At 53.8% G+C, this 24595-nt stretch overlaps 1 protein-coding gene across 5 annotated transcripts in view; it reads right to left on the bottom strand.

The window, feature by feature from the left end:
• Nucleotides 1–1464: 1464 nt before the first annotated feature.
• Nucleotides 1465–24595, bottom strand: part of PACSIN1 (protein kinase C and casein kinase substrate in neurons 1) — a 41600-nt gene continuing 18469 nt past the window's right edge. For 2 of the 5 annotated variants that reach the window (XM_032462864.1, XM_032462868.1), the window contains exons 2-10: nucleotides 7198–7323; nucleotides 6117–6273; nucleotides 4943–5178; nucleotides 4381–4536; nucleotides 4108–4283; nucleotides 3583–3703; nucleotides 3357–3484; nucleotides 2221–2408; nucleotides 1465–1729 (exon numbers count right to left, since the gene is read on the bottom strand). In XM_032462864.1, coding sequence (XP_032318755.1) covers nucleotides 1620–1729; nucleotides 2221–2408; nucleotides 3357–3484; nucleotides 3583–3703; nucleotides 4108–4283; nucleotides 4381–4536; nucleotides 4943–5178; nucleotides 6117–6273; nucleotides 7198–7260 — 1335 coding nt within the window. In that variant the 5' untranslated portion in view covers nucleotides 7261–7323 and the 3' untranslated portion in view covers nucleotides 1465–1619. Of the gene's footprint in view, nucleotides 1730–2220; nucleotides 2409–3356; nucleotides 3485–3582; nucleotides 3704–4107; nucleotides 4284–4380; nucleotides 4537–4942; nucleotides 5179–6116; nucleotides 6274–7197; nucleotides 7345–9745; nucleotides 9762–9827; nucleotides 9935–24595 lie in introns of those variants that run through there. The other 3 variants (XM_032462867.1, XM_032462866.1, XM_032462865.1) reach the window with 3 other exon arrangements.

The raw sequence follows: 24595 nt of genomic DNA, 5'->3' as shown, positions 1-24595 counted from the left end.
GGTGACAGAGGGGCTGGGGTATCACACTGTCTTTACCTGGAGGCCAGGGGGTCTGGTGCTGTAGGAGCAGGTAGGGCGTCTGCAGACCTGAGGCCCAGGAGTAGCATCAGCTGTAAGCAAGTCTCACCTGGTGCTACAGGAAGTCTCAGGGCCTCATGGGGGAGGTTCCCGAGAAACTCCTCCTCTAGCCATTCCCTTACCTTGTGGGGTCTTGTCCTGCCCTGGTCTGCTTCCCAAGCACTCCTGCCCGACTCGTATGGGCAAGGCTGGTTGGTACCTGGTATGAATCCCTAGTAATCAGCACCACTCTCTCACCAACCACAGGAAGCGCTCCTGCTCTCCGGAGGCCGTTGGCCTCCTCCCATCCCCCAAAGTCCTTAAACTGATACCCAGGCTTGGAGAAATGGAGGGGCTGCCAGCAGGACGGGCTGCCAGGGGCCAGGGCTGGGGTTGGGGGCGGGGAAGGGACAAGGAATAAAGACATGGCGACTGTCCTGCTCCTGAGGGCCAGGGCTCCTCCCTCTTGCAAACCCAGGCCACTCCCATTGGCTGCAGGCTCTCCCCTGCCAGTCCCAGGCTGGTAGTTCCCCTGGGCCCACAGTGTCTCTGCAGGCAGGCCACAGAAGGGGAAAGAAGGATGGGAGGCTGGCTTAGCCTAGTGGTTCTAGGGTTTTAGATGGACATGGAGGGAAGGAAGGTGGGTGGGCAATATGTCCTCCTCCCCAGGAAATGGGAGGAGGCTGCTACTGTTGCTGGCTTTGCCCTGGGCTTTGGGGTCCCTCCCTGCTGCCTGAGGACTTCTGAGAGGGAGCGGGGGTCTCTGCGAGTGACTAAGGGGTCTAGCTCTGAGGAAGAGCCAGTGCCCAACGTGCTGACAGCTGGAAAGAAGGGCCCCAGCAGGGTCTTGCCCCTCAGCTGAGTCTGGTGCTGGGAGGGCCGAGGGCCTGCTCCCTGTTCACTCACCCTTCTACCCTCCAGCGACACTGTCACCAACTCCAGCTCACCCCTCTTCGTGTCTTGGGGAGTCCAGGGACCCCTGGAAACCTCTGGGATAAGAGGGTGACCATCCCTCCTCCAGCCCCACAGTCTTGAGGGGTGAGACTAGAAGAAGGGCTCCCCAGGGGCAAAGTGGAAGACTAAAGACAGGGAGGACTTTGAGGGTTAGGTTTGTGGAAGGGGAGCCAGGTAGGGCAGGAGGAAGAGGTCATAAAACCAGGCTTAGAGACTGGGGGCAGGTGCTGGCAGCCTGGGGTGGGGACGGGAAGGCTGGGGGACTGAGGCAGGAGAGAGGGTCCAGGAGACATCCCTCAGGGCTCAGGAGACTCTTTGGTGGGATCTGAAGAGCAGATGTTGTGATGTCGCCGTTGGGCTAAGTCCTAAGACCCCCACCTACCCTGGAGCCATCACCCCAAGTCCTATCACCCTGGCCTCCAGGCGGCCCTGCAAATGCTCTGTCTCTTTGTATTTTTTGTTTTGTTCTGTTTTGACTTTTAAAAAAATAAAAGCTTGATCGGAAAATATGTCTGGAACTCTATGGCGAGGGGAGGAGGACGAGAGTGGGCAGGGAAGGGAGGCAGGTGGGTGAGGAGTGAGGGGTGGTGTGGAGGGGAGTGGGGTGGCTAGATGGCCTCCACGTAGTTGGCGGGATAGAGGCCCAGCTGCCCACTGTCCAGCCGCCCGCGGCACCAACCCTGCTCGTCCTCCTCGCCCAGCTTGGTGAGCTCATCTCCTGGGAAGGGGACACAGACAAGTGGTTAATGGTGGCTCAGAGAGAGCTGACCCCCAACCCCACCTGCAGGGTAAGCCCTCCTATACTATTATGCTGGACTGACCCCAGTGCTCCTCCCATTCCCGCCAGAAAGCCCACCCCTTGAGACCAGCCCCAGCCACACCCTGACACCCATGTGTGGCCCAGCTGCCCACCTAATCTGGGTCTCAGCGCCGCCCCTGAGACCCAGGCCTCACCTCCAGCTTCGTTTTCCTGGTCCTGTCCTTCCTCCTGGCACCCTCTTCCCTCAGGCCCTGCCCCCAATTCATCTTCTGGTCCTACTCCATCCTATTCTCAGGTCCACCTCTGCCCCTGGCACCCAGTTGCCACTCTCAGACGCTGCCCTTGCCCTCTAATTCAAGTCTTGGCCCCAGGGCACAGGTCACCCTCCAGGTCTTGGCCAGGCCCATGTACCAAGCCCCACCCCATCCCACTAGCCCAACCCCTCTTACCAGCCTTGAAGCTGAGCTCATCCTGTTCCTGGCCGTCATAGTCATAGAGTGCCCGAACACGCACTCCCTTGGCATCGTCATCAAAGGGGTTGGAGCCCCCGTTGGCCTCATTACCCCCAAATGGATTCCCACTCTCATCATCTGACCACTCGGTGGCATAAGGCTGGCCCCTGTCATAGCTGCTAACACTGAGACACAGAGAGAGGACCCAGCATGAATGGCCACCCACCTTACCCTTAGGGCTGCCCACTCCTCCCACCCAGAGCCCTGACCCCACATTCCACCAAGGTTGGAGCAGAAATGGGCCCTGTAAGAAGGGGTCCAGAGCCAGTGACTCTCACTGACAGCTCTTCAAACAGATGTGCGGCAGGACTATTAGCATTACTCCGCTCTTGAGTGAGGAGGTGCTGAAGGAGACCCCATCTGAGAGGGGCAATACCACTCAGTGATTCAGCGTGAGGGTTCTAGTACTAGGGAAGTACTGTTCAGCATGATAAATAGAACTAACACTGCTGTGTGTTATCTATGAAAGTCAAGACAATAAATCTTGAGTTCTGTCACCACAAAGAAAAAAAATCAGTTTCTAATTCTTTAACTTTGAATCTCTGAGATGAAGGATGCTCACTAAACTTATTGTGGTAATCATTTCCGATGTATAGAAGTCAAATCGTTCCGCTTTACACCTTAAACTTATACAGTGCTGTATGTCAATTATACCTCAATAAAACTGGAGAAAAAAAAAAAGGAAATGAGAACAAGGCAAATATATATATCAAATGAATGAGGGTTCTGGAGCCAGACCTCTGGGGCATCATATCCTGGCTCTGAGGCTTACTAACTAGCTATGTGACCTTGGGAAAGTCACTTAACCTCTCTGGGTTTCAGATTCTCCATCTGTAAAATGGGAGTATTTACACACTTCTCAGTGTTGGGAGACTTCAATGAGTTAACATACGGAAAATGCTTAGAAGAGTGCCCGGCACACAGTAGGTGCTCTCACAGGACAGCTACTACTGTCTTTGAGAGGAGCATGAGGTTGCTGTGACTTTGACCATTTCTTGTCTCCCGAGATAAAACTCAGCTGCCCCCATGTGTGGACCCCTCCGGCCCCCAGAAGCTCCATAGGAGGCACTCACCTGCCACGGTCCCCAGCCTGGGATGTGGACTCCACCACCCCTGTGGCATTGGTCAGCGCTACCCCCTCTGCCTTCTTGGGCTGTTTCTCCTTCTTGGTGGTGGTGTGAGGGAGGTCTGGGTTCCACTCCTGGTGGGTGCCAGGGGAGCGGTCAGGCTTAGGGGCTGCCCCCTTGAGACCCCTTCCAGACTTTCAGACTTCACTTCCCCATCCCCACACCTCCTCACCTCAAACTGGGGCCAATTCATGGGCATTCCAGGGCCACTGGTGCTGCGGAACCATCTGAGGTCATCCTGGGCGTCGGCCCCGCGGATGGCCTGCTCCAGCTCCCGGTACACGTGGACATAGCTGTGTACGGGGGAGACGAGGCAGTGCGGGGCAAGATGCACCATAGCCCCTTCTCAGCTTTGGTGAGGGCTGGAGCCCATTTCGGGAACCAGGTTGCTGGCCTGTCCCTTGCTGGGAATCAGGCAGCTTCCAAAAGGATCAATCTCAGTGGGTGGCTCCAGGCCTGTCCAGGGGGCACCCTTCTCCATCCTCACCTTAGCCACTCACCCATCCATCCAAGCATGTTTCCTGAGTATCTGGTGTGCTCACACCTGGGCAGCCACTGTGTTTGGAGCCTCTTCCCTCTTGGCCCCTGCAGCTCTGCCCTCCTCTTCCCATCACTCTAATAGGACCCTGAAGGCCCTGCACACCAGCTCTACCCTTTGCCTCCTCTGCCTGTGCCCACGTGCTGCACGCCCGGCTACCTGCTATTCTCAGCGAGGTTGAGGTGACGTTTGATGTCCAGCAGCACCTCCTTGAGAAAGACCAGCCGCTTTTCCTCAAATTGCTGGCACTGCTCAAACACCTGCTCCATGCCCTCCATGTACTGGGGAGTGGTCTTGCCCACATCTTCCAGCACCTTCTCATACTTCTCCTGTGTCTATAGGCACCAGGGCAAAGGGAGGGTGAGACCCAGGCCTGCAGCTCCCAGCCACCACCCACTCCAAGGGGCCCTCAGACCCCAGCCCGGGCGGCACCTTCTGAACATCCTGCTTGCACTTGTCCACTTTGTCCTGCAGCTTCTTTTGCTGCTCAGGTGTGACCGACTGCTCCGTCTTACTATTCATCTCCCGGGTCATAGCCAGCTTCTCCTCTTTGCAGGCCAGATGGTAGGCCTTCTTGGCTGCCTCTAGCTGTGGGGAGAGGGAGTGCGGGCAGGGCTCCTACTTGTAAGCAGGAGCAAATGTGGTCATTCTCAGCCCCTCCCGCCTGCCCATCCTACTGGGAGCTGTGAGCACACATTCTCAGAGACAGGAGGGATGTAGGCCCTGGCTCCAGGTATAGGGAGCAGTGCCCACCTGTCTGGCTGTTTCCCTGCACTGCCTGTTGTCCCTACAGACACCCTCCCGTAGGGCATCACAGTGCCTGCCCTGTCTGTGGGTATTTCTTCCTGGCAGGCAGTGTTGCGCCCCTGTGGGCACAATCCCAGCAGGCAGTGTGTGGTCCACCCCGTCTGTAGACACCCTCCCTCTGATCAGACTGCCCCTCTGAGCCCAGCTGCCCAGCCTCATCCCTCTGGGGCAGCCGCCCACCAGGCACCTCCTTCATCTTCTTGGCCCAGGGCTTTTGGGCCTTGCGGAAGCCGTCTTCAGCCTCCTTGGTCTCCTTGAAGCCGCCCATGATCTGCTTGTGATAGGCATCCTTCTGCCAGTTCTTGACCTTCTCCAGGTCCTCGTTCAACAGGTTGCTCTTCACCTCCTGGTGCAGTTCACTCACCTTGTCCGCCTCCGTCATTATGGCGCCCCAGGCCCGCTCCAGGCTGCCATACTGTGGGCCTGAGGAAATGGCCGTGAGGTCACCAGGTCCTCATCATCTCCTGCCCAGAGGCACCCCCTCTTAGGCCTCCTTTCTTTGAGGCTTTCCCCATACTTCCCATGGCAGCAGAAATGCCCTCCTTTGTTCTCTCTATAGTTTTATCATCTTCCAGGACCCAAGAACAACCACCTCCTCCAGGAAGCCATCTCTGAATACCTCGGCCTGCAGCCCTTGTGAATTCTTCCTAGAGCATCTGCTTCTGGGCCTACTTTCTGTCTCCCCCATCAGCTGTGAGCCCCATGGGGGGGCAGCCTGGACCCCATGAGCTCTCACAAGCCAGCCCAGCACCAGGCACAGAGTTGGTGCTCCAGGAATGTTGGCTGAATGTAAAACTAGAGAACCAGCTGGTAACAGATGACAGGAAGCCACTGGGACCAGACATTCCACAGGATCCTCGAACAGTGCAAACATTTGCTGTAATAAAATTTGTGTGTGGGCCATTTTAAATGCCCCGAATTTGATAGCTGAACTATGGTTACACAAACAAATTGTTCTTATTCTTTAGAGATACATGAAGAATTTAGGGTGAAGGGGCATGTCTCCAACTTAAATGGTTCAGAAAAGATATGTAAGTAAACACAGAGGGAGTGAGAAAACAAAGGTGGTAAAATAGGGGCTGGTGAATCTGGGTGAAATGTATGTAGTTCTCGGCACTAATCTAGCAACTTTTCTCTAAGCTTAGATTATTTCAAAATAAAAGTTTTTTTTCCTTAAATCCAACCTAAAATTGCACGAAGTAGAGCTGAACAGGCACAAGAGTCCTGCTGGGTTTGGGAGGGAAGAGTGCAGGTGAGGGGCCAGCTGCAAAGGCCCTGTGACTGGAGGGTGCAGGTGCATCCAGGTGGCCAGCACTCCGGGGACCCAGACAGTGGGGGGCGGGTCAGGGCCTGGGGGGCACCTTTCTCGATGAGCTGGCGCCAGCGCTTGGCCCAGTCGGTGAGCTGCTGCGAGTACGCCTTCTCGATCTTGGCGCGCTCCTGCACGCAGTTCATCAGGTCGTTGCACAGGCGGTGCCCGTCATCGATGCGCTTCACCGTCCGCTTGTAGTTCCCCACCTGGCGGCCAAGCAGCGAGCACGACTCCCGCGGGCTCCCCGCCTCCCTCGCCGGCCGCCCGGCCGCCTGGCCGCCGCGTCCTGCAGGGGGCGCCCTCCGCTGCCACCCCGGTCACCCCATGGCAACACCCTGGGGGCTCTGGATCAGTCTCACCTTCGGAGGCTTCGACACCCCGCCTCACACTCCACCTTCTATATGCCCCCTCATTCCACTTTAAACATAATTTCCTCGCTGCCACAAAGTGCAGAAGGATTTTTAGAATTTGGACTTGGACGTGAATGAATTATTCATTTTGTTCTTGTGAGCTAAATCTATTAGATTTATATAGAGTCATATAAGCGTTGAGTTGAGCTGCAGCTTCTTGACACAATATTATGTTTTGTAGACACCTCATTAAACACTTATTAATTTAGGTTTGGCAGTTTTCGCTTTGAGTTTCGGAAGCCAATGGAAAATTTTTTTCTGGGTCTCAAATATTTGGGGAGGCTCATGCAATGCTGGCATGTCTCCACCTGTTTGTTGCTGTGGGGCTCCCTGAACTCACACTTCTCTGTGGCTGGTGCTCCACCCACTGCCCTCTTCACAGTGTTGGGGTAGGGCGCAGCTGTGAAAGCCTGTGTAAGCTGTAAAGTGCTGCACCTGCCCATGTGAAGGGCAAGGAGTCTGAGCCTGGGCCCCCAAAGTAGAGGACCAGGAGGGCCCTGTTACATATCATAAATGCACAGAATTTAGGGGCAGCTGTGGGGCAGAAGGGCTCCAGGCTCAGGGCCTATAGTAGCCACTTCACAGCAACAACTGCCTATTGGACATAGAGGGTTTTGGAGGGACCCAAGGGGCTGGGGAACAAGGCCTAAGGTCGTGGGTGGGTGGGAGCCTGGGCTTCCAAGCAGCCAGGCTATCTGGTCCTCAGCATCCACGCCTTACCTCCCAGAAGCTGTCAGTGGTCTCCTCTGGAGCTAGCGAGGCCTCATCGTAGGAGCCGGACATGGTGTGGCCGTGGGCGGACGGACAGGTGTGGAGCGGCGGTCAGCAGGCTGGGCTGTTCATGCGCTGGGAGGCAGAGGAGAGATCCTGTAGATGAGGGAAGTATCCCATGTGCCCCACTCCAGGCCTAGGACCCCAACTTGCTGTGGGGGCTCCATAGGCATGAGCCTTGCTTTGGAATGTGGGCTTCCTGTCCAGAGCCTGGCTCACCATCCCTAGAGTCACTCTCATGCCCATCTCCCTGGCTCTCCTCCATTAGCCCTTCACTCCACATCCTCTCCTTCCCCTCTCCCCAAGATCCATCTTCGAGCTCCAATGTGGGCACCTCTTCTCAGAAGCCAGCCCCCACCACCAGAATGGTCTGCATCTGTTTTTGTGCTCCTGGACTCAGAGCTAAAAGCTAGGGCCACACAATTACATATTTGCTTTATGTAAATCTGCAGTTTGCTTCATAGACACACACAGCTCTTCAAAGCCAGCCATCCGGCTTATCTTTCTGCATGTCCTGCACCTCCTCCCCAGGACCTATCACCCTGTAGGGCCCCCTGGGGCTCAGTGAACCCCAGCTGGCTTCTCAATCTGCCCCCCTTGGCACTGCCCACCTTGACCCAGTCAGATCTTTGCCCTGAGTCCAAGAGACCCATCTCAGCTTCCCCACCCCACCCCCAATCAACACAGAGTCACTGATCTTAGCCCCTAGAACCTCCCTGAAGCTCCCACCAGGAGCCTGGATCCAAGCCCCTCGGGAAACTGGCAGCAGGCCTCCTCCCACCTCCTGCCCAGGCTCAGTGCCTCCTCAGGTCTCTGAGATGCTGGACTCCTTTAAATGCCCTTCCCTCTGCCTCGGTGCCCAGCCTCAAAGCCTCCATTAGCCACTTACGTGTCTCCTAAGAGTCCCAGCCATGTGGCTTCCCAGCCCACAGGTCAGACCCTTGCAATCTGTGCGAGCGCCAGTGTGGCTGTGTGTGCCCTGGATCTGTTGGCAGGCATCACGGCTGTCCAATCTAGGCCGTGTGCTGCCCCAGGGCTGGGGCAGGCACTGCCCTACTCCCATCCCCCACCCAGTTCTCACTGCCACCCCAGCAAGAAGGGCTCAGTAGCAAGGAGACAGGACCAGAGAGGCAGGGGCCTGGTCTTTAAAAGGGCAGTGAGTCCAGGCGGGGCCTGACCCTGCTAGGAGACGTGAGCTTTGGGCAGGTGGCACTTCCCTGCTTCTGCACAGCAGCCTCAGACACTATGAGCCCTGTCCGATGAGGACACTTGGGGAGGGCTGGCCTCTGCGAGATTCAGCACAACCAGGGGGTCCAGGAGACCTCCATCTCTTACCAACAGCTGGCTCTCAGGCTCAGGTCAGACGGCACCAACACGTGAGGCTCCTTAGTCAAGGGTGTTCCTCCCCTTCTCTGGCCTCAGTCTCCCCATCTGTCCAGAGGCTAGTGCTCTTTTCCCAGTAATAACCTAGTATTGCCTCCTGGTGCCTCTCAGGCACTAAATATATTCTGTTCTTCTCGCCTTAACAAAACCTCAGACACACTTTCCCACACTCATGCACGGTGGCGGTGGGTGGGTGGGAAGACAGCTGAATTCATCAAGGGCCAAAGAAATGAGTCTGAATTTTTTTCTTCTTAATTTGGCACTTTTCACTTGTAAAGCAGTATTTGCTTTGTACAGAACAGTTTGAATTTAGATTTGGAGAAGTAAAAGACAGGGACATTTAATAAAGGATTTTCAGCCAGGGTAGGATGTGACCCTGCAGCCAGAGCCCAGTCTACAACTGTTGGAGTCACAGAACTCTGCTGTTTGGGATCCCAGCACAGACAGCTGTAAGCGGGCTGTCAGTGGGGCAGGGACCGGTGGGGGGTAGGGACGTTCCATTATGGGATCTGATCAAAGGTCAAGCCCACCCCTGGCGGTGGGGAACCTTGACAGAGGGCAACTGGGCATTCTCGTCCACCTTTGGAGGCACACATCCTTCACTCAGCAGCACCACTCCTAGGAAATTACCTTCCAGCCAGTTGGGTGAACCAATGACACCCAGTTTTATTTACTGTAGCACTGCTTGTAAAAGCCAAAGACTGGAAACAACCCAAATGCTCATCCACTGGTTAAGTAAATTACGGTGCAGGCCAGCCACAGAATGCTCTGGTCTTGAATGGAAGGAACCCTCCAAGCCGTGTCACTAAAGCAAAACAAGCCATGTTCAGCACAGCATGGCTGGATGATTCCATTTTTTATGGGGGGAAATACACGAGCAGAGAATGTTTTTGGAAAGCTGAGTAAGGGTGGTTGCCTTCGGGGAACTGGGTGGCTGGGGTGGGGGGAGGGATTTTTCACCATGGGTCCTGTTATGCCTTTTAGATGTTGCCTAGTGTGCATATATTGCATATTTTTAAAGCTTCTCCAGCTGTTGGAGGAGAGCTGAGGGAGCTGGGAACCAGGTGCGAGGGTGCCTATGAAGCAGGGAGGGAGGGGACAGAGGAGCACAGACCTGGCAAGTCAGACTAGAAGGGAATGAATGATGACAGAGACCACGCTCCACCTTGTCCAGATCCAGGGAGGATGGGACTTACTGCAGTCCCCCTGCTGGGTGCAGGCAGGGTCTCCCTGGCTTCCAGCTGAAAGTAGCATGTGTAGTAGAAATAGCTCTAGCCTTGGGATCCCTGCTCAGCCACCAAATTGCTGTGTGACGCTGGGCAATTCACATGGTCTTGCTGGGCCTTGCTGTGAAACAGAGGTGAGGCAACCTGATTTAAGGATGAGATGAGACAGTGAGGGTCCAGCCCACTCTAACCCAGGGAGAGATCCCCACAAAGGTGGTTCAGGAAGCCAGGCAGGCAGTGTTAGGGAACGGAGATGGGAGGGGGCATGTGGGCCCCCCATCACCACATGGCCAGACCCACCAGCCCGCTCTGCCCCTATCTCCTCCAAATCGGCCTCACACCCCCACCCAGGGGGCAGGTGGGAGGTTCAATGCTGACAAATGCTAGGTCCTTCCTGAATGGCGGTCAATAGCTGCTTCCACTCACAGCACCGCATCTCAGAGTTAGGAAGCAGGTGTGGCCAGAACCTGCGGCTCCTGGTGGATGAACCTGACAGGCCCCTAGCTTTCCCCAGCCCATCACATGGGCATAGCGCCATCCAACTCCCCTCACTGGTGGTGGTACTGCTACCGCAGCCCTGCAAGCCCTTAATCATTAATAACAATAGCTGGTATTTAGGGAGCACATACTCACTGCCAAGGACTGTTCACATGTCTTAATTCATCTCATCTTCATCACAGCCCTGTGAGTGGGGCTCTTATCACCCCTCCACTGCAGATGGCAGCCCAGGGGCTGAGACATGACTGAAAGAGCCTGTCAGCTCTCACTATTGATTCGTCACCTCTGTCAGTGTCATGAGGGTGGGAATCCCAGATCAGGGTGGGCCCCCTCTTCTGTAGCGCTGGGGAAGGTGCCAGGCAGAGCCGGCTCCAGCTCTACCACTCACCAGGGAGACACAGCTGAGTCTCATCATGGGGGTCTCAGTTTTCTAACTCATCTGATGGGGAAACAATATTTGAGTTTTTGAAGATCAAATGATAAAAGGGTAATAAGCTCTTTTTGAAAAACACAGACAACTATGGAAAGCTGAAGTTTCAGTGCTGGTCTTGACCTTGCCTTTAGGGAGAAAGGAGCCCCAGGGTGAAAGGTGTTCTGTTGACCCCCGACTTGGAGACAGGACAGAGGAATTAAAAGCACAAGCCCAGAGAGGGTAGGCCCACCTGCGCTACCCCTACCGCCCCCACCCAGTCTCCTCCCTATGCAGCAGCCAGAGGGAAACTGGTCAAAGCTAAGTACAACCCTGCCAGTGTGCTATTCAGATTCGTACCAGGGTTCCCCATTTCTACCAAGTAAAAGTCCAGTTCCTTGCCAGGAGGCCCTGCATGACCTGCTGTCCCACCCCTCACTCCTCTGTTCTCACCTCCTGCCATTCTCACTCTCCGCCAGCTACACTGACTTCCTTGCTGTTCTAACCCCAGGGCCTTTGCACCTGCTAGGAATGGTTCTCCACACCACCCCCACACTGAGATTTCTGCTCAAATGTCCTGACCTCCCCTCATTTCAACTTGCAACCCTGGCCCTCCCCCTTCTCCCTTTCCTCACTTTATCTTTCTCCGCAGCACATGTCACCACACGACGGGCTCTCAACAGCACAGTACTCAACACACTCAGTGTCTTCCTTTCCCACTGGAATGTCAACTCTGCAAGGCTAGCAACTTTTGTCTGAGTCTCTGTGGTATTTTCAACATCCAGAGCTGTGCCTGGTGCACAGCAAGTGCATGGTACTTATTTGTTGAATGAATAAATAAATGCCAAGGACCTTCTGGAACACTCACTAAATAGCAGAAACACTGAATTCTGTACCCTAGACCCAAACACAGTCACCTGCACACAGTCAGTGCTCAATAAATGTTGATAATCATGGTGTTACAACCAAGAGCCAGAATCCCATAAGAGGTGGGTCCCAAATCCCACCTGTCCTCTGCTTCCAGGACTCCTTCCTCTCCTTTTAGTCGATCCCTGGGGTCCAGTCCAGGGGCTCTTTCTCCTTGATGCCCCATGATGGTTCTGCCCTCAGGATGGTGCCCTCCCTCCTCAGGGATCCTGCAGCACAGACCGAGGAGGATCAGCAGCCTCGGGCTGTTATGTTATCCCTCTCTTCACTCCCCCTTTGTATTAACTACAACCATTGTTGAGTACCTACTATGTGCCAGCCTCTTGATACGCTTTATTTCTAATCCTTATAACAATCCATTAAGATGGGCAGTGACTTCCCTGCCTTCTCTGAGACTCAAGAGAGGTTGAATAACTTGTCCAGGGTCACACATCAGGGAGGAGACAGAGGCAGACTCAGATTGTTGACAAAGAATCAGGTGCCCAGTCCAGAGCCAGTACTCCACGGGTGTCACCCCCACCTCCTGACCTAAGATGTCCTCCCCAGGGACCAGCTCAGCTGGCAGGGCCGTGGGATGCCAGAACTAGCTCCCCCTCACCCAGAGTGGGTCTCAGGTCCCACATACGTTCCCAGCAGCTCCCTGGCTCCTCACCTCACCCAGACATGGATGGGCTCACTGTGCCCGACATGGGTCCACACAAAGACTCTCACCAGCCTCTGTTGAGGCTTCAGATGCAGCTGGAAGGATCCACGTTAGCTGGAATATGCTGTCCTTCCACGCACACCCCTCCCCACAATGCATACCCCAAGCTCAGTCTAGCCTCTGCTCCTTTGCTCACACCTTCCCTCCTGCCTGTGGTGCACGCCGTCCTCCCCATCATTGACCACCTCTCCCCAAAATAACCCTGCTTCCCTTCAAGGGCCAGCTCAGTACCACCAATATCCCAGCCATTGCCTAACTCACCCCCACACCCTGGTGCAGTTCCTAGTCTCTCCCTGCCATCAGCCACGTGCTGCTGCTTCAGACTGGCAGCCCACTCTCCTGACACGCACAGCAACTCCCACCAGATTAGCACTAAGAACAGATTAGTTAAGAGCCCTGACATGGGGCCAACAGCACAACTAGGTTCAAATTTCGGCTCTGCCTTTTTACTGGCTGTGTGACTTTGGCAAATTGCTTAAACTCCCTGTGCCTCAGTTTCCTCATCTGTAAAACAGAGGTGATGATACTACTAACTCCATGGGGTTGGGGTGAGGGTGAAATGAGTAGCCACAGGAAGCACCAGGTTAACTGTTATTAATACTACAGGTGTTAGTACCCACACTTCTCATAGCTGCAGAGCTTTCAAACCAGCCTCTCATCTGGAGACTGCCCTCTTAGGGCTAAGACCCCCACGGAGCTTTGCTAAGGACTGAATTGTGTCCCCCTCAAATTCATATGTTGACACTCTATGCCCGAAAGTGACTGCATTTGAGATAGGACTTTTAGGAGGTAATTAAGATTAAATGAGGGCATAAGGGCGAGGTCCTAATCCAATAGGATTGGTGTCCTAATAAGAGGAGGGGAGAGATGGCTCCCTCTCCCCAGGCACTTGCACTGAGGGAAGGCCACATGAGCACACAGCGGGAAGGCAGCTGTCTACAAGCCAGGAAAAGAGATCTCACCAAGGATGAGATAGGCTGGCACCTTGATCTTGGACTTCCAGCCTCCAGACCATGAGAAAGAAAGATCTGTTGTTTAAGCCGCCCAATCTATGGTATTTTGTGATGGCAGCTAGAGCTGAGACCCTCTTCCATGATGGTTGGGCCTCACTTGGGACCTCCAGGTCTCCAGGTCCCCTGTGAAAAGAGAGCATCCTGGCTGAGGGAACAGCCAGTGCAAAGGCCCTGAGGCAGAAGCATGGCCTCCACCTGCCATGGTTAGGAACATAGGACCCACGTGTTTGGAGCAGAGTGAGTGAAGAGGAGAGGGGAAGGATAAGGTCAGGGAGGTTGACTGGGAGAGGATGCAGAAACATGAGGTCTTGTAGGTCAGAGAGAGGCCTGTGGCTTTCCCCCTCATCAAGTGAGATGAGAACCAATGCAGGGTTTGCAAGGAGGTGGGATGTGATATGGCTTAGGTTTTTAAAGGATCCCTGGCTGCTGGAGGGAAAGTGGACCACGGTGGGGCAGGCAGCTGCAGCCCTCCAGTGTGGGAAGATGGGGATCAGACCAAGGTGGTAATCCTGGGAGCAGTGAGAAGTGGGTAGGGCTGGGGGTACTGTGGGGCCAATGGGATTTGTTGATGGTTTGGATGTGCATGTGAGAGGGAGGAGGAGTCAAGAATGGCTCCAGGGTTTGGGCCTGAGCAAGCAGCTGGCAGGTGGGGTGCTGTTTCCTGAGATGGGGAGCACGGTGGGAGGAACAATTTAAGGGAGATGGGAGCCCAGTTTTGGTGCCCTGAGATGCCCTGAGAGCTAATGGAGATGTTCCTTCCTCTCCCCAGAGCTCCTACACTGGGGCCATGTGAGGAGAGGCCAGCCTGTGGCCAAACTGTTCTTGGAGTCCAGGAGCCCCATACTGAGTGCTCCTGTGGCCTCCCTTCAGCTCTCTTGGACATAAGTAAGGGTGCTGGGGTGGGGGGCAGGCACCCTGGGCTGTGTGCCCACTGGATGTGACAGGGTGGGTGGGAAATGTGCCCTGGGAGGCCATTCTGGTGGGCTCACGGCCCCAGAGTCTGGGGGCAACAAAGCATAAGAGAGCAAGCAAAGACATACCCCAGGGACATATGAGACAGAAAAAAATTAAGGAGATGGGGAACATAGCCTAGAGAAGGCAGGCCAGGAGCAGGGAGGTCAGGACCAGGCCTGAAGGATCTGGGAAAGGGACAGCTCCTTCCAGCTCTGGAGAAAAGAACCTGCCCTCCAGGCCTCACTAGCCCTGTTCGGCTGAGATGGAGACAGGCCGGGCTGTAGGAGGTGAAGCAGGACAGATGCCAGTGCCGGCCCCAGGCCCTGGTCAGAAGGAGGGTGCCAGGCTTAGAGAAGCAGGGGTCAGACGGTGACGGTGTTTGCACATTACTTGGCTGCTGGCATCTGGGCAGATCTGCACCCCCCACCCTACTCCTGCCACCCCGAGGCCCACACTCACCTCCTGAGCCCCTAACCCTAAAGTGGGGGGCCCCTTTGCCTTCAGTCAGCAGGTGCAACTAACATTTGCAGAAGTGAATGGAGCCACATCAGCTTCTCAGAAAGTATTCCCCAACCCCATCCCAGACCTGGGGACCCCTCCTCGGCCCCCGCACCAAGTCCTATCATGCCCAAGTGCCCAGGGAAGGGGACACTCCACGGTGCGGTGCTAGGACCCTGCAAAGGAACAGCCAAGCTCTCAGGGGGGCTGGAGGCAGAAGGGGGCAGACCCTGTGTGGCCCAGGGGCCCTGGGTACACCCGAAGTTGCACACCCACCCCTTCCCACCTCAGGTGGGGTCTCCACCCCACGCTGACCAAGGCCCTTTAGCTAAGTCCCAGGGTCAACTCGGACACTGCTGCAGGCCCTCCTGCCCTCTCCTTGCCCAGAGCCAGGCAGTGCGGCGCAGGCCCAGCCCCACCTGCTCCTGAGCGGCAGGCAGAGGCTGCTCTGTGGCGCCTGAGCTCCCCCAGCAGCGGCGGGAGTCTGTCCCCAGGAGCAATGCAGCAGAGGGACAGAGAGAGGGGGAGGGAGGGCCACAGGCTCCCTCACCTGATCAGGGCCTGCTCTGCTGCACCCCAACATGGAGACCCTAGGCTTGCTGGGGTTGGGACAGGGGTCCTTTGGGAAATCTGGGGGAACTAGGTCTGCAGGGGGAACGAGGAGGGGAAGGGTCTGAGCCCAGGGGAGAAGAGAGATGGCTCCTCCCTGATGGGGGCTCTAAGCCGGGTGCCTGAGACCATGGTGGGTGGGCAGCAGGGAGGCTGCTGGGGTCAGGGGTGGGAGATGGGTCTGCTGGTTCCAGCTGTCTGGGGCCTGGTAATGCCCTGAGTAGCGGTGCGGGACATCTCACTTCTTCCTCCCCCGACAAGCCTCAGCCTGGGGAGGAACAATACTGTGGGTTCTCAGAAGCTCCAGCCCCCTTGGCCCACTCTGCCCAGGGAAGGAGGATTTCTACAGTCAGGACCTGTGGCGGTGGAGAGGGGGTCAGAAGTGCAGAGGAGGAAAGGTAATGGGAGACAGTCCTCCTGATGAGGAGGACCCAAGTTCTGAAGAGGGCCAGGCTGGCTGCTCCCCACCAGGTCCACTGGCCCTGGCCCCTCTGGGCCCTGTGCTTGCTACCAGGTGCTGCTGGTAGGAAGGCAGGGGCGAAGGCAGGGGCGAAGGCAGGGGCCGACTCAGGGCCCCACTCTCCACGCAGCCTCTTCAAGCTGATCCCATCAGGATGCCTACCTGGGCCTGTCTGGGTGCCAAGCCAGGGGCAAGTAGGAGGGCACTGTCCCCGCTGGGCCAGGCCAGGGCTGGAGGGGCTGGCTGTCCTCCTCCTTCTCCGTAGTGGCGGGCGGGGAGGGGGCCTGGCGCCCGGGCAGGGGGCTCTGTCCTCTAGGGTTCCCTCCACTGCTTGCTCAGGAAGGCAGCAGCCCCAGAACTGCAGAAGCCAGCTCCCCGCCCCCCACCGCCGCCTCCTCCCTCTCCCTCCTCCCAACCCGCCTCCTTCTCCAGCCACCCACCTCCTTCTGCTGGTTTCTATGGCAACTGGGCAATGCTCGCACAGACAGCCTCCCTCCCGCGTACACCAGGGGATGCCTGCCTTCTACATGCACACATTTCACCTTCCCAGAGGTGCCGGTGCACACAGGCTCCTGTGGCCACCCTCCATCTGCAGGTGGGTCCCTGCTCCAGGCCCTGTCTTCTCTTTCTCCCCAAGACCCTGCCTCCCAACATCCCTGTAAGACGTTGTCAGTTGCACCTTTCCACATGCTTCCCTCAGGTCCTTAAAATCTTACCACGCTCTGTAAAACATTTCTACTTGCTTAAAAACATTTATTCTCATTTGGTCATTCCTCAATTCCAAACCTGGATTTTGAGATTTTTCTGGGTCAGGCCGAATGTGAGTTGCTGGGCTACAATCTCATTCCATGAGATTCCATACCCATTTTATAGATAGGAAACTGAGGCCCACAGCAGTGAAACAACTTGTTTGGTCATCGAAGGCTCCTGGGCTTGTTATTGGCAGTGAGACCCTGTGATTCCAGCTCTGGTGCTGCTCCCACAGTCCACAGCTGTCACATATCAGAGCAAACATGTAGGCTTGCACTATACACATAGGACCCATTCACATCAACATGTGTCCATGCACATGCATACCCCAACAACACACAAACACCACTACATGTGTTTGCACACGTGCATTTCCCAAGACTGTGCATCTACCTGCACACGCACAGATGACACACACATACAACACATAACTGTAACACTAATATCAGCTTACACACATCTTTGACATGTGTACACACGTCTCCACGGATCCAGAACATGTAACACACAAACCTTTCCTACACAAAATCACAGCTGTACACATGAGTCCCCAACTCTACCCTCATGGGAGGAGATCAGTGACACAAGTAAGTATCCCAACCAGGGGATTGAACAATGAGCCACTTCCCAGGAGAGCATCCGCCTGCTCCTCTAGGCACTAATCTGCCCACTGTGTCTTGGCTCTGCTTCTGGGGAGACCGAAGGGGACTGGGGTGGGAGAAGACGGCCCACCCTCCTCCACTTCCTCTCCCTCATCCTGAAAGTCTTCTGCCTGGTTCAGACTAGATCCTACCTGGAGACACCCATGGCCTAGGGGATGCACAGATATCCCCACCCACCCCTGGTCGGTGTCTGGTCCTGGTACCTGGAATTATGACAGGATTGAGTGAAATGGGCCCCTCCTCCTCATCGGGAATTCCAGACTTCAGACAGCCCTCCCAGCCCCTGGGAGGGACAACAGCCAGTGGGGCCAGGCTGGGGGGGTTATAGAGCAAGTGGGGAACGGGGACCAGAACACACAGCATGCCCCACAGGATGTGCCGGCCCCAGCCCAGGACCGCCTCAGAAGGACTTCAAGCAGGGATCACTGCAGCTCCTGGGCCCCAAGGCAGTTCTCAGTGACCCCACACAGCCCAGAGAGGGCACATACAATCAGAAAGAACTGGAAACCCACCAAAAATTAAGCAAAAAAGGGCCTATTAATAACAATGAGCCTCTTTCATACTTCGTCCCCTCTAAGGACCCTCTCAATCTTAAGTCTGCTGCCAATTAAAACAAGACATGCTATAAATTTTATGAAGCAGCCTAATACCAGTGATGCCAAATGGGAGGGGGAAACCATCTTGATACAGATGAAATAGGGCATTTCATGCATTCAACAGATATTAACTAGGGACCTACCACATGCCAGGGACAGTTCTAGGTGCTGGGTCACAGCTGTGGGTAAAATAGGGCCCTGCCCTCAGTGATGGCGAGCTAGTGGATTTACTGAACTCCGGTCCTCCGGCAGCATCTCTGGCTGTCATGGCGGCAGCCTTGCAGGTGGGATCACAGGACTGATCATGTAACAGAGGCTCTGGAGGTTGAGCCCAAGGGGACAAAGGCAGAAAACACCTGGGCTGGGATTTGAACCTGCTGCCTGCCAAGCTTTTCCCAGTGCTCCACATTGATTCCACTAAGAAAGATCTGACTGAGAAACACAGTAACAGCTGCCCGTTTTCTAGGAGTTTCAGAGCTAGTGTTTCTCATCCTTAGATCAAAGGCAGGACAGGGTCATTTGGACCCCCCAAAATGACCTCAGAGGTGACTTCAGCCTGGCCTACTTGGGCCAGAAGCCTGACACTGGGTGTCCCCAGGCCTGGAGGTCCTCAGTAGAGGGAGAGGCGGACACCCAGGCCAGGAGGGTGGGGATGCCTGGCGCCTGAGAACAGAGCCTCCCAGGAGAGCTAGGGGGTGGGGAGGGATTGAGTTCCCAGGTACTGTAAGCAGAGCCCCCTGCCCACCTGCCGGCCCCCAGCCCCAGATCATCTTTCTCCCATCCAGGGATATCAAAGACAGCTGTCCCCTAGCCACCTCCGTCAGCAGGATCCGACCCCATCTGCTGCCTGGCAGACCCCTGAGTTCTGCCGTCCCACACTCAGACAGGCTCTGTAGGAGAAGCTGACCGCTTTGGTCGCCCAGAGAGCATCCACCCCCACCCCACCCCTCCTGTCAGTGGATCCAGCCCCATCTGCTGTTGGGAGGGCTCCCAAGAGGCATTATAAGGGAGGAAGGCAAGACTGGGATATCCCTAGTTTTTGTCAAAGTTGACATTGATAAGAGAACCCCGTCCCCTAAACCAGCAAAGATATGGGGAGCAGGCTATGCCATGTCAGGACAGCCTGTGCCCTTTGAAACTACTCCATCTTTAACTATCTCCTACCTCCTTGGCTTCCTTCTTCCCAAGTGGAACCCCATTCAGGGTAAAATTCCTCAGCCACAGTTTTGTTGCAGCTTTCCTCTGTATACGTTAATAGGGCTAGAAAAATTCACCATCTGCAGCCTCCACTCTCCTATTTGTAGGCCCCAGAGGCCGAGGGACACCCCCTACGCCACACACAGACAACTCCCCCATGCCCAACCTCAGCCGCTATTCCTGGACTTGAACCATGAGCCAGTCCCACAGGTGGGATCAGTCTACAAATGAGGATGGGGCCTCACCCAGGCCACAGAGCAGCTGCCCTTGTGCCCTCTGGAAGAAGTGGACCCCTTCTGTCACCGCCTCCTTGCCCAACCCAAAGAGCATTCACTGCCCCCTCCCCAGCCCATGCCCCAACCCGGGCTGTAATCCCACGTGTTCCTCAGTGCCGGGCAAATGCTATCAGGGCTCATAGCTGCTACTTTGCCTCTCGTTTGCATCACATCCCCCTGACTGTCAAAATGCCAGAATCCTCCCCAAACCCCCGCGCATGACAGGTGGGGCTGACGAGCAATAGAGAGAAAAGATGGACAAGGCTCTGCTGAGGGTCTGGGTAGGGGACTCAACATGTGGGGACCGGGAGGATCCAAGGGAAAAAACTGGAGGCTATTTCAAATTTCAGATCCTGAAAGGCCCCCAGAGGAGGGGCAGTCCAAACTTACTGAATACCTGCTAAGTCCAGGCACCGTGCACAGTGCTTTACACACTTCACCCACTTGTTTTCCACAATGAACCATCTGACAGGGGTGGAAACCCAGGCTCAGAGCAGTTAAGGCCTCACTGCTCAAAGCCTGGGTCCCAGGACCCACAGCTCGGGCATCACCTGGGAGCTGGTAGGAAATACAGAACCTCAGGTCCCACCTAGACCTCTGGATCAGAACCTGCACTGTCACGAGACCCCAGGAGATTAGTGTGAAAAGGATGAGACTGAGGGACTTGGCCTGTGAAACAACTTGAAGATGACGCTGGTGTCGGAAGTGAGGCATCTGACCAGATGGCATGCTAGCGTCTTTAATATGTTTAACAAGTGTCTCCTGTGCTCTGACTATGTGCAGCACTGCTCTCGGCACTGGGGCACGGCAGATAACCATGAGATAACCCTGTGGGTGTTTCACACCTAAGGGGGAGACACAAAGCTAATAAAAAATAAAAGTTCAAAGGGTGATCCATACCATCAAGAAAAATAATGTGGGTGAAGGGGTGGAAAGGATGAGTGGGGCCATTTTAGAATCCCTCTGTGAAGAGAGAACATTTGACCAAAGACCTAAAAGAGGGGAAAAGGAGGCATGTGATGATTTGGAGGAACAGTGTTCCTGACACAGGGAACAGCAAGGGCAAATATCCTGAAGTGGGAGTGAGCTCGGCACGTGGGAAGGCACCCCAAACCTGAATGGGCGGTGGGTGGGTGAGTGGATGAAAGGATGGCAGAGAGGGGAGTAAACAAGGTAGGAACAAAGAAGGGCAGGCAGGGGCTAGAGCTTTGTGGACATGGTGAGGATTCTGGATTTTATTCTCTGGTGTTTCAGGGGAATTAAATCGAACAAGGATGCTCACAACTATAGTCTGATAGTGGCTCACACCAGGTTTACCACTGGGCATACAACTGGTGCTCAATGCATGCTCCAGTCTGGCGGAATTACCAGATGGACCGATGGCTCTGCGGCTTTAGTAAGCATGAGAATTCTCTGGAGTTTCATATAAAATGGAGATTTTGTTTCAGCAGGGGTTTCAATTGTCTCTCACTGCATAGCAAAGCTCCCCAGAATTGAGCGACTTGAAACAATGGTTTATCACATTTTGTGACTCTGTGGGCTGGCTGGGTTCGGCTGGGTGGTTCTTTTTCACATGGCCTCAGCTGGGACTGTAATGCCCAGCTTCTCCATTCACATGACTGACCCTCAACTGAGATGGCTGGGGTTGCTGCTGGCTGGGTGCCTCTTCCTCTCCCTCCCTGCCTTCTCCACAACATGGTCTCTCCAGCAGGGTAACTGGCCCTACTTACATGGCAGTTCAGGGCTCCACGAGTGAACATTTCAAAAGGACAAGTTGCAATATGTGAGCATTTATCTATCAAGTCTCTGCTTCTATTATTGGCTCATTGGCCAAAGCAAGTCAATGGCCAAGCTCAGAGTCCATGCGAGGAGGCAGTGGGGTCAGGGGGTTCTACATCAGGGTGTGAATAGCAGGGGTTTCCAGGTGGGGTTGGGGAGTACCAATGTACCAGATCACCACAGTAGGTCTCTGATGAGGCCCAAGAATTTGCATTTTTTATGACCTTCTTTCCAGGTAGTTCCACGTTGTGACACAGGTGTTCCAGGGGGCACACCTGGAGCACTACTTCTATCCCATAACACCTATTCCATGACACCATTATCAAAGAGGCTTTTAAATCTCCCCACCTGTCTGGGCACCAATCAAAGAGAATGCGACAGACACCATTGCTGTCCTGAGGGGCAGACACACACACACTGGGACACAAGAACGCTGTTCAGACACTGGCTTCTTGCATAAGCCTGGGGCTCTGGCTTTTAGTCCTGACTCGGCCCCATTCCAGCCCGGAGACCTTGCATGGGTCCCTGTTCTCTCCCCGCATCAGTTTGCTCCCTCAAAGTGAGGGGATTGGACTAGATTAGCAATTTCTAACCTCTGCACCACTCAGGGACACTTCCCTTATTTTTTGATCCAAGGAACCCCACATTTTGAAAGATTTTTTTCTACCAAACAAACTGCAAATGCTAATTTTTTTAAATTGGAAAGCAAATTGACTTTTTACTCAATTAATTACTAGGTAAAGTTTCTGATCGGCATGGTATAATCAACGCTCAATTTGAATGCAGTTTTTTTTTCAATATTCAAAGTAACTGAGCCTTTCTCTGGAATCTGGGGGTGGGGAATACCAGCTGAGATCAGCTGGACAGGGAGTTCTCTAAGTAAGAACCCGTCCAGCTCTAAGTAGTCTGTGTGCTAAGTGCCTCTTGGGGACTGTCGTGAGCCAGCACACTGCAGAGTACCATGGGGACAACTCAGGGCACCTAAGGTTCCCCAGTCCATTACAGTAGCCACTGATGCCATTTGACTATTTAAATTTAAATAGAACTAAGTAAAATTGAAAATTCAATCCCCCCCAAAAAAATCATCATCAACTCCTCCGTGGCACTAGCCACATTTCGGGTGTTTGACAGCCACACTGTGGCTAGTGGCTACCATCTTAGTGCACAAATAGAATTTTTCCATCATTGCAAAAAATTTTCATGCAGATGTGCTGGCCCTTCTTAGAGTGCTTCTCAACTCAGATGTACATGAGAATCACCTATAATTTTTTTTAAATTGTGGTGAAATAAACATAACATAAAATGTACCATTTGAACCATTTAAAAATGTACAATTAGGTATACTCACATTGTTCTGCAACTATCACCACAGTTCATCTCTAGAACTTTTCATCATCCTAAACTGAAACTCTATACCTATTAATAATTTCCATCCTCCCCTCCCCTCCAGCCCCTGGCAACCACCATTCTACCTGCTGTGTCTATGAATTTGCCTAGTCTAGGCATCTCACATAAAGTGGAATCACACAGTATTGGTCCTTTGGCGTCTGGCTTCTTTACACTTAGCACAGTGTTTTCAATGTTCATGTGTGTTGCAGCATGTACCAGAATTTCATTCCTTTTTAAGGCGGAATCATTTTTCATTGTATGGATTTACCACATTTTGTTTATCCATTTATCCACCAATGGACATTCAGGTCGTTTTTGCCTTTCGGCTATTGTTTAAAATGTGGCTACGGCCGCCTTTCTCACTCCCTCCTCTTCCAAGATGGCCAGCACTCTGTCTGTGGAGTGTGTACCTACTTTTATTTTAACCCGAGCATCCAACCCCCACACCTTGTGGCCTCTCTCTCACTTTTTAAAACAGCTTACACTCTATGTAGTATGTATCTCTCTAAATAAATCTACTTTTACTCAAAAAAAAATAAAAATGCTGCTATGAACATTGGTGTTTCAGTTCTGTTTGAGTTGAGTTCCAGCTTTTAAGTCTTTTGGGTAGATACCTAGAAGTGGGATTTTGGATCATATTGTGTGTCTCTTTTTGATGTACTGTCCAACTGTTTTCTACAGCAGCTGTACCATTTTACATTCTCATCAGCAATGTAGAAGGGTTCCAATTTCTCCACATCCTCACCAACACTTGTTATTTTCTGCTCTTTGATAATAGCCGTCCTAATGAGTGTGAAGTGGTATCTCATTGTAGTTTTGATTTGCATTTCCCTAATGATTAATGATGTTGAGCATCTTTTCATGTGCTTATTAGCCATCTGTATATCTTCTTTGGAGAAATGTCTATTCAAGTCCTCTGCTTATTTTTTAAACTGGTTGTTTGGTTCTTTGCTGTTGAGTTGTAGGAGTTCTTTATACATTCTGAATATTAAACCCTTATCAGATACATCATTTGCAAATATTTTTTTCTCATTCTGTACGTTGTCTTTTCACTCTCTTGATAGAGTTTTAAATTTTGGTGAAGTCCAATTTATTATTTTTTTCTTTTGATGCCTGTGCTTTTGGTGTCATATCTGAGAAATCACTGCCAAACCCAATGTCATGAAGATTCTATGAGTTTTATAGTTTTTGGTCTTACACTGAGGTCTTTGATCCGTTTTTGCATACAGTGTAAGGTAAGGGTCCAGCTTTATTCTTTTGCATGTGGATATCAAATTTTCTTTTTTTCTCCTTTTTTTTTTTTTTTTTTTTTTGGTAGGGGGCAGGTTATCCAATTTTCTTACCTACAACACTTTTAAAACTCCTCAAGTCCAGGCTGCACCCCAGACTCTGTGGTGGGGCCCGGGCACCAGCAATTCAAAGCTCCATAGGTGACTCCCAAGGGCATCTTGGGCTCAGAGCCACTGTCCTCCTGCACTGGCACCTTCTTAGTCCCAGGTCATCTCGTGTTGGTCTCTGCATCCCCACTTTCTAGCACGAGGCATGGCCCATGGAGGTATTCATTGGGGTTTATGCTGAGTCTGGGGTGACTGTGGAGGCTCTAGCCCTGGAATTTCTCAAACACATGGGTTCCCCAGCACCTTTCATGCCCAGGGCTGTGACAGGTGCATCTGAGGAGACAGAGCAGGATCAGCCAGAGGCTCAGCCCCAGGGGAGTGAGGGTGGACTCGGGAGAGGTCACAGAGTCAGACGGTGACAGACTGCCGGACGCTGTGGGGCAGGCTGTCGGTGCCGTGGAATAAGAGAGGTCCAGCTGCCTGGGGGCAGGGCTGGGGAGCAGGCTTGGAGGGCCAGGCAGGAAGGGGAACTCAGGGGAGGAGGAGCTTGAGCAGAGGTGTAGAGGTGAGCACATATGGAGCTGGCGGGGAAGCCTCGCTAGAGAAGCTTCCCAAGGAGGATGGAAGGAGTCATCTTAACAGCAGCTGACATCTATCGGACCCCTGTCTGCCCACGCTTCCA

The sequence above is a fragment of the Camelus ferus genome, chromosome 20, assembly GCF_009834535.1.
Source record: "Camelus ferus isolate YT-003-E chromosome 20, BCGSAC_Cfer_1.0, whole genome shotgun sequence".
Lineage (NCBI taxonomy): Eukaryota > Metazoa > Chordata > Mammalia > Artiodactyla > Camelidae > Camelus > Camelus ferus.
This window is presented reverse-complemented; position numbering and strand designations above follow the sequence as displayed.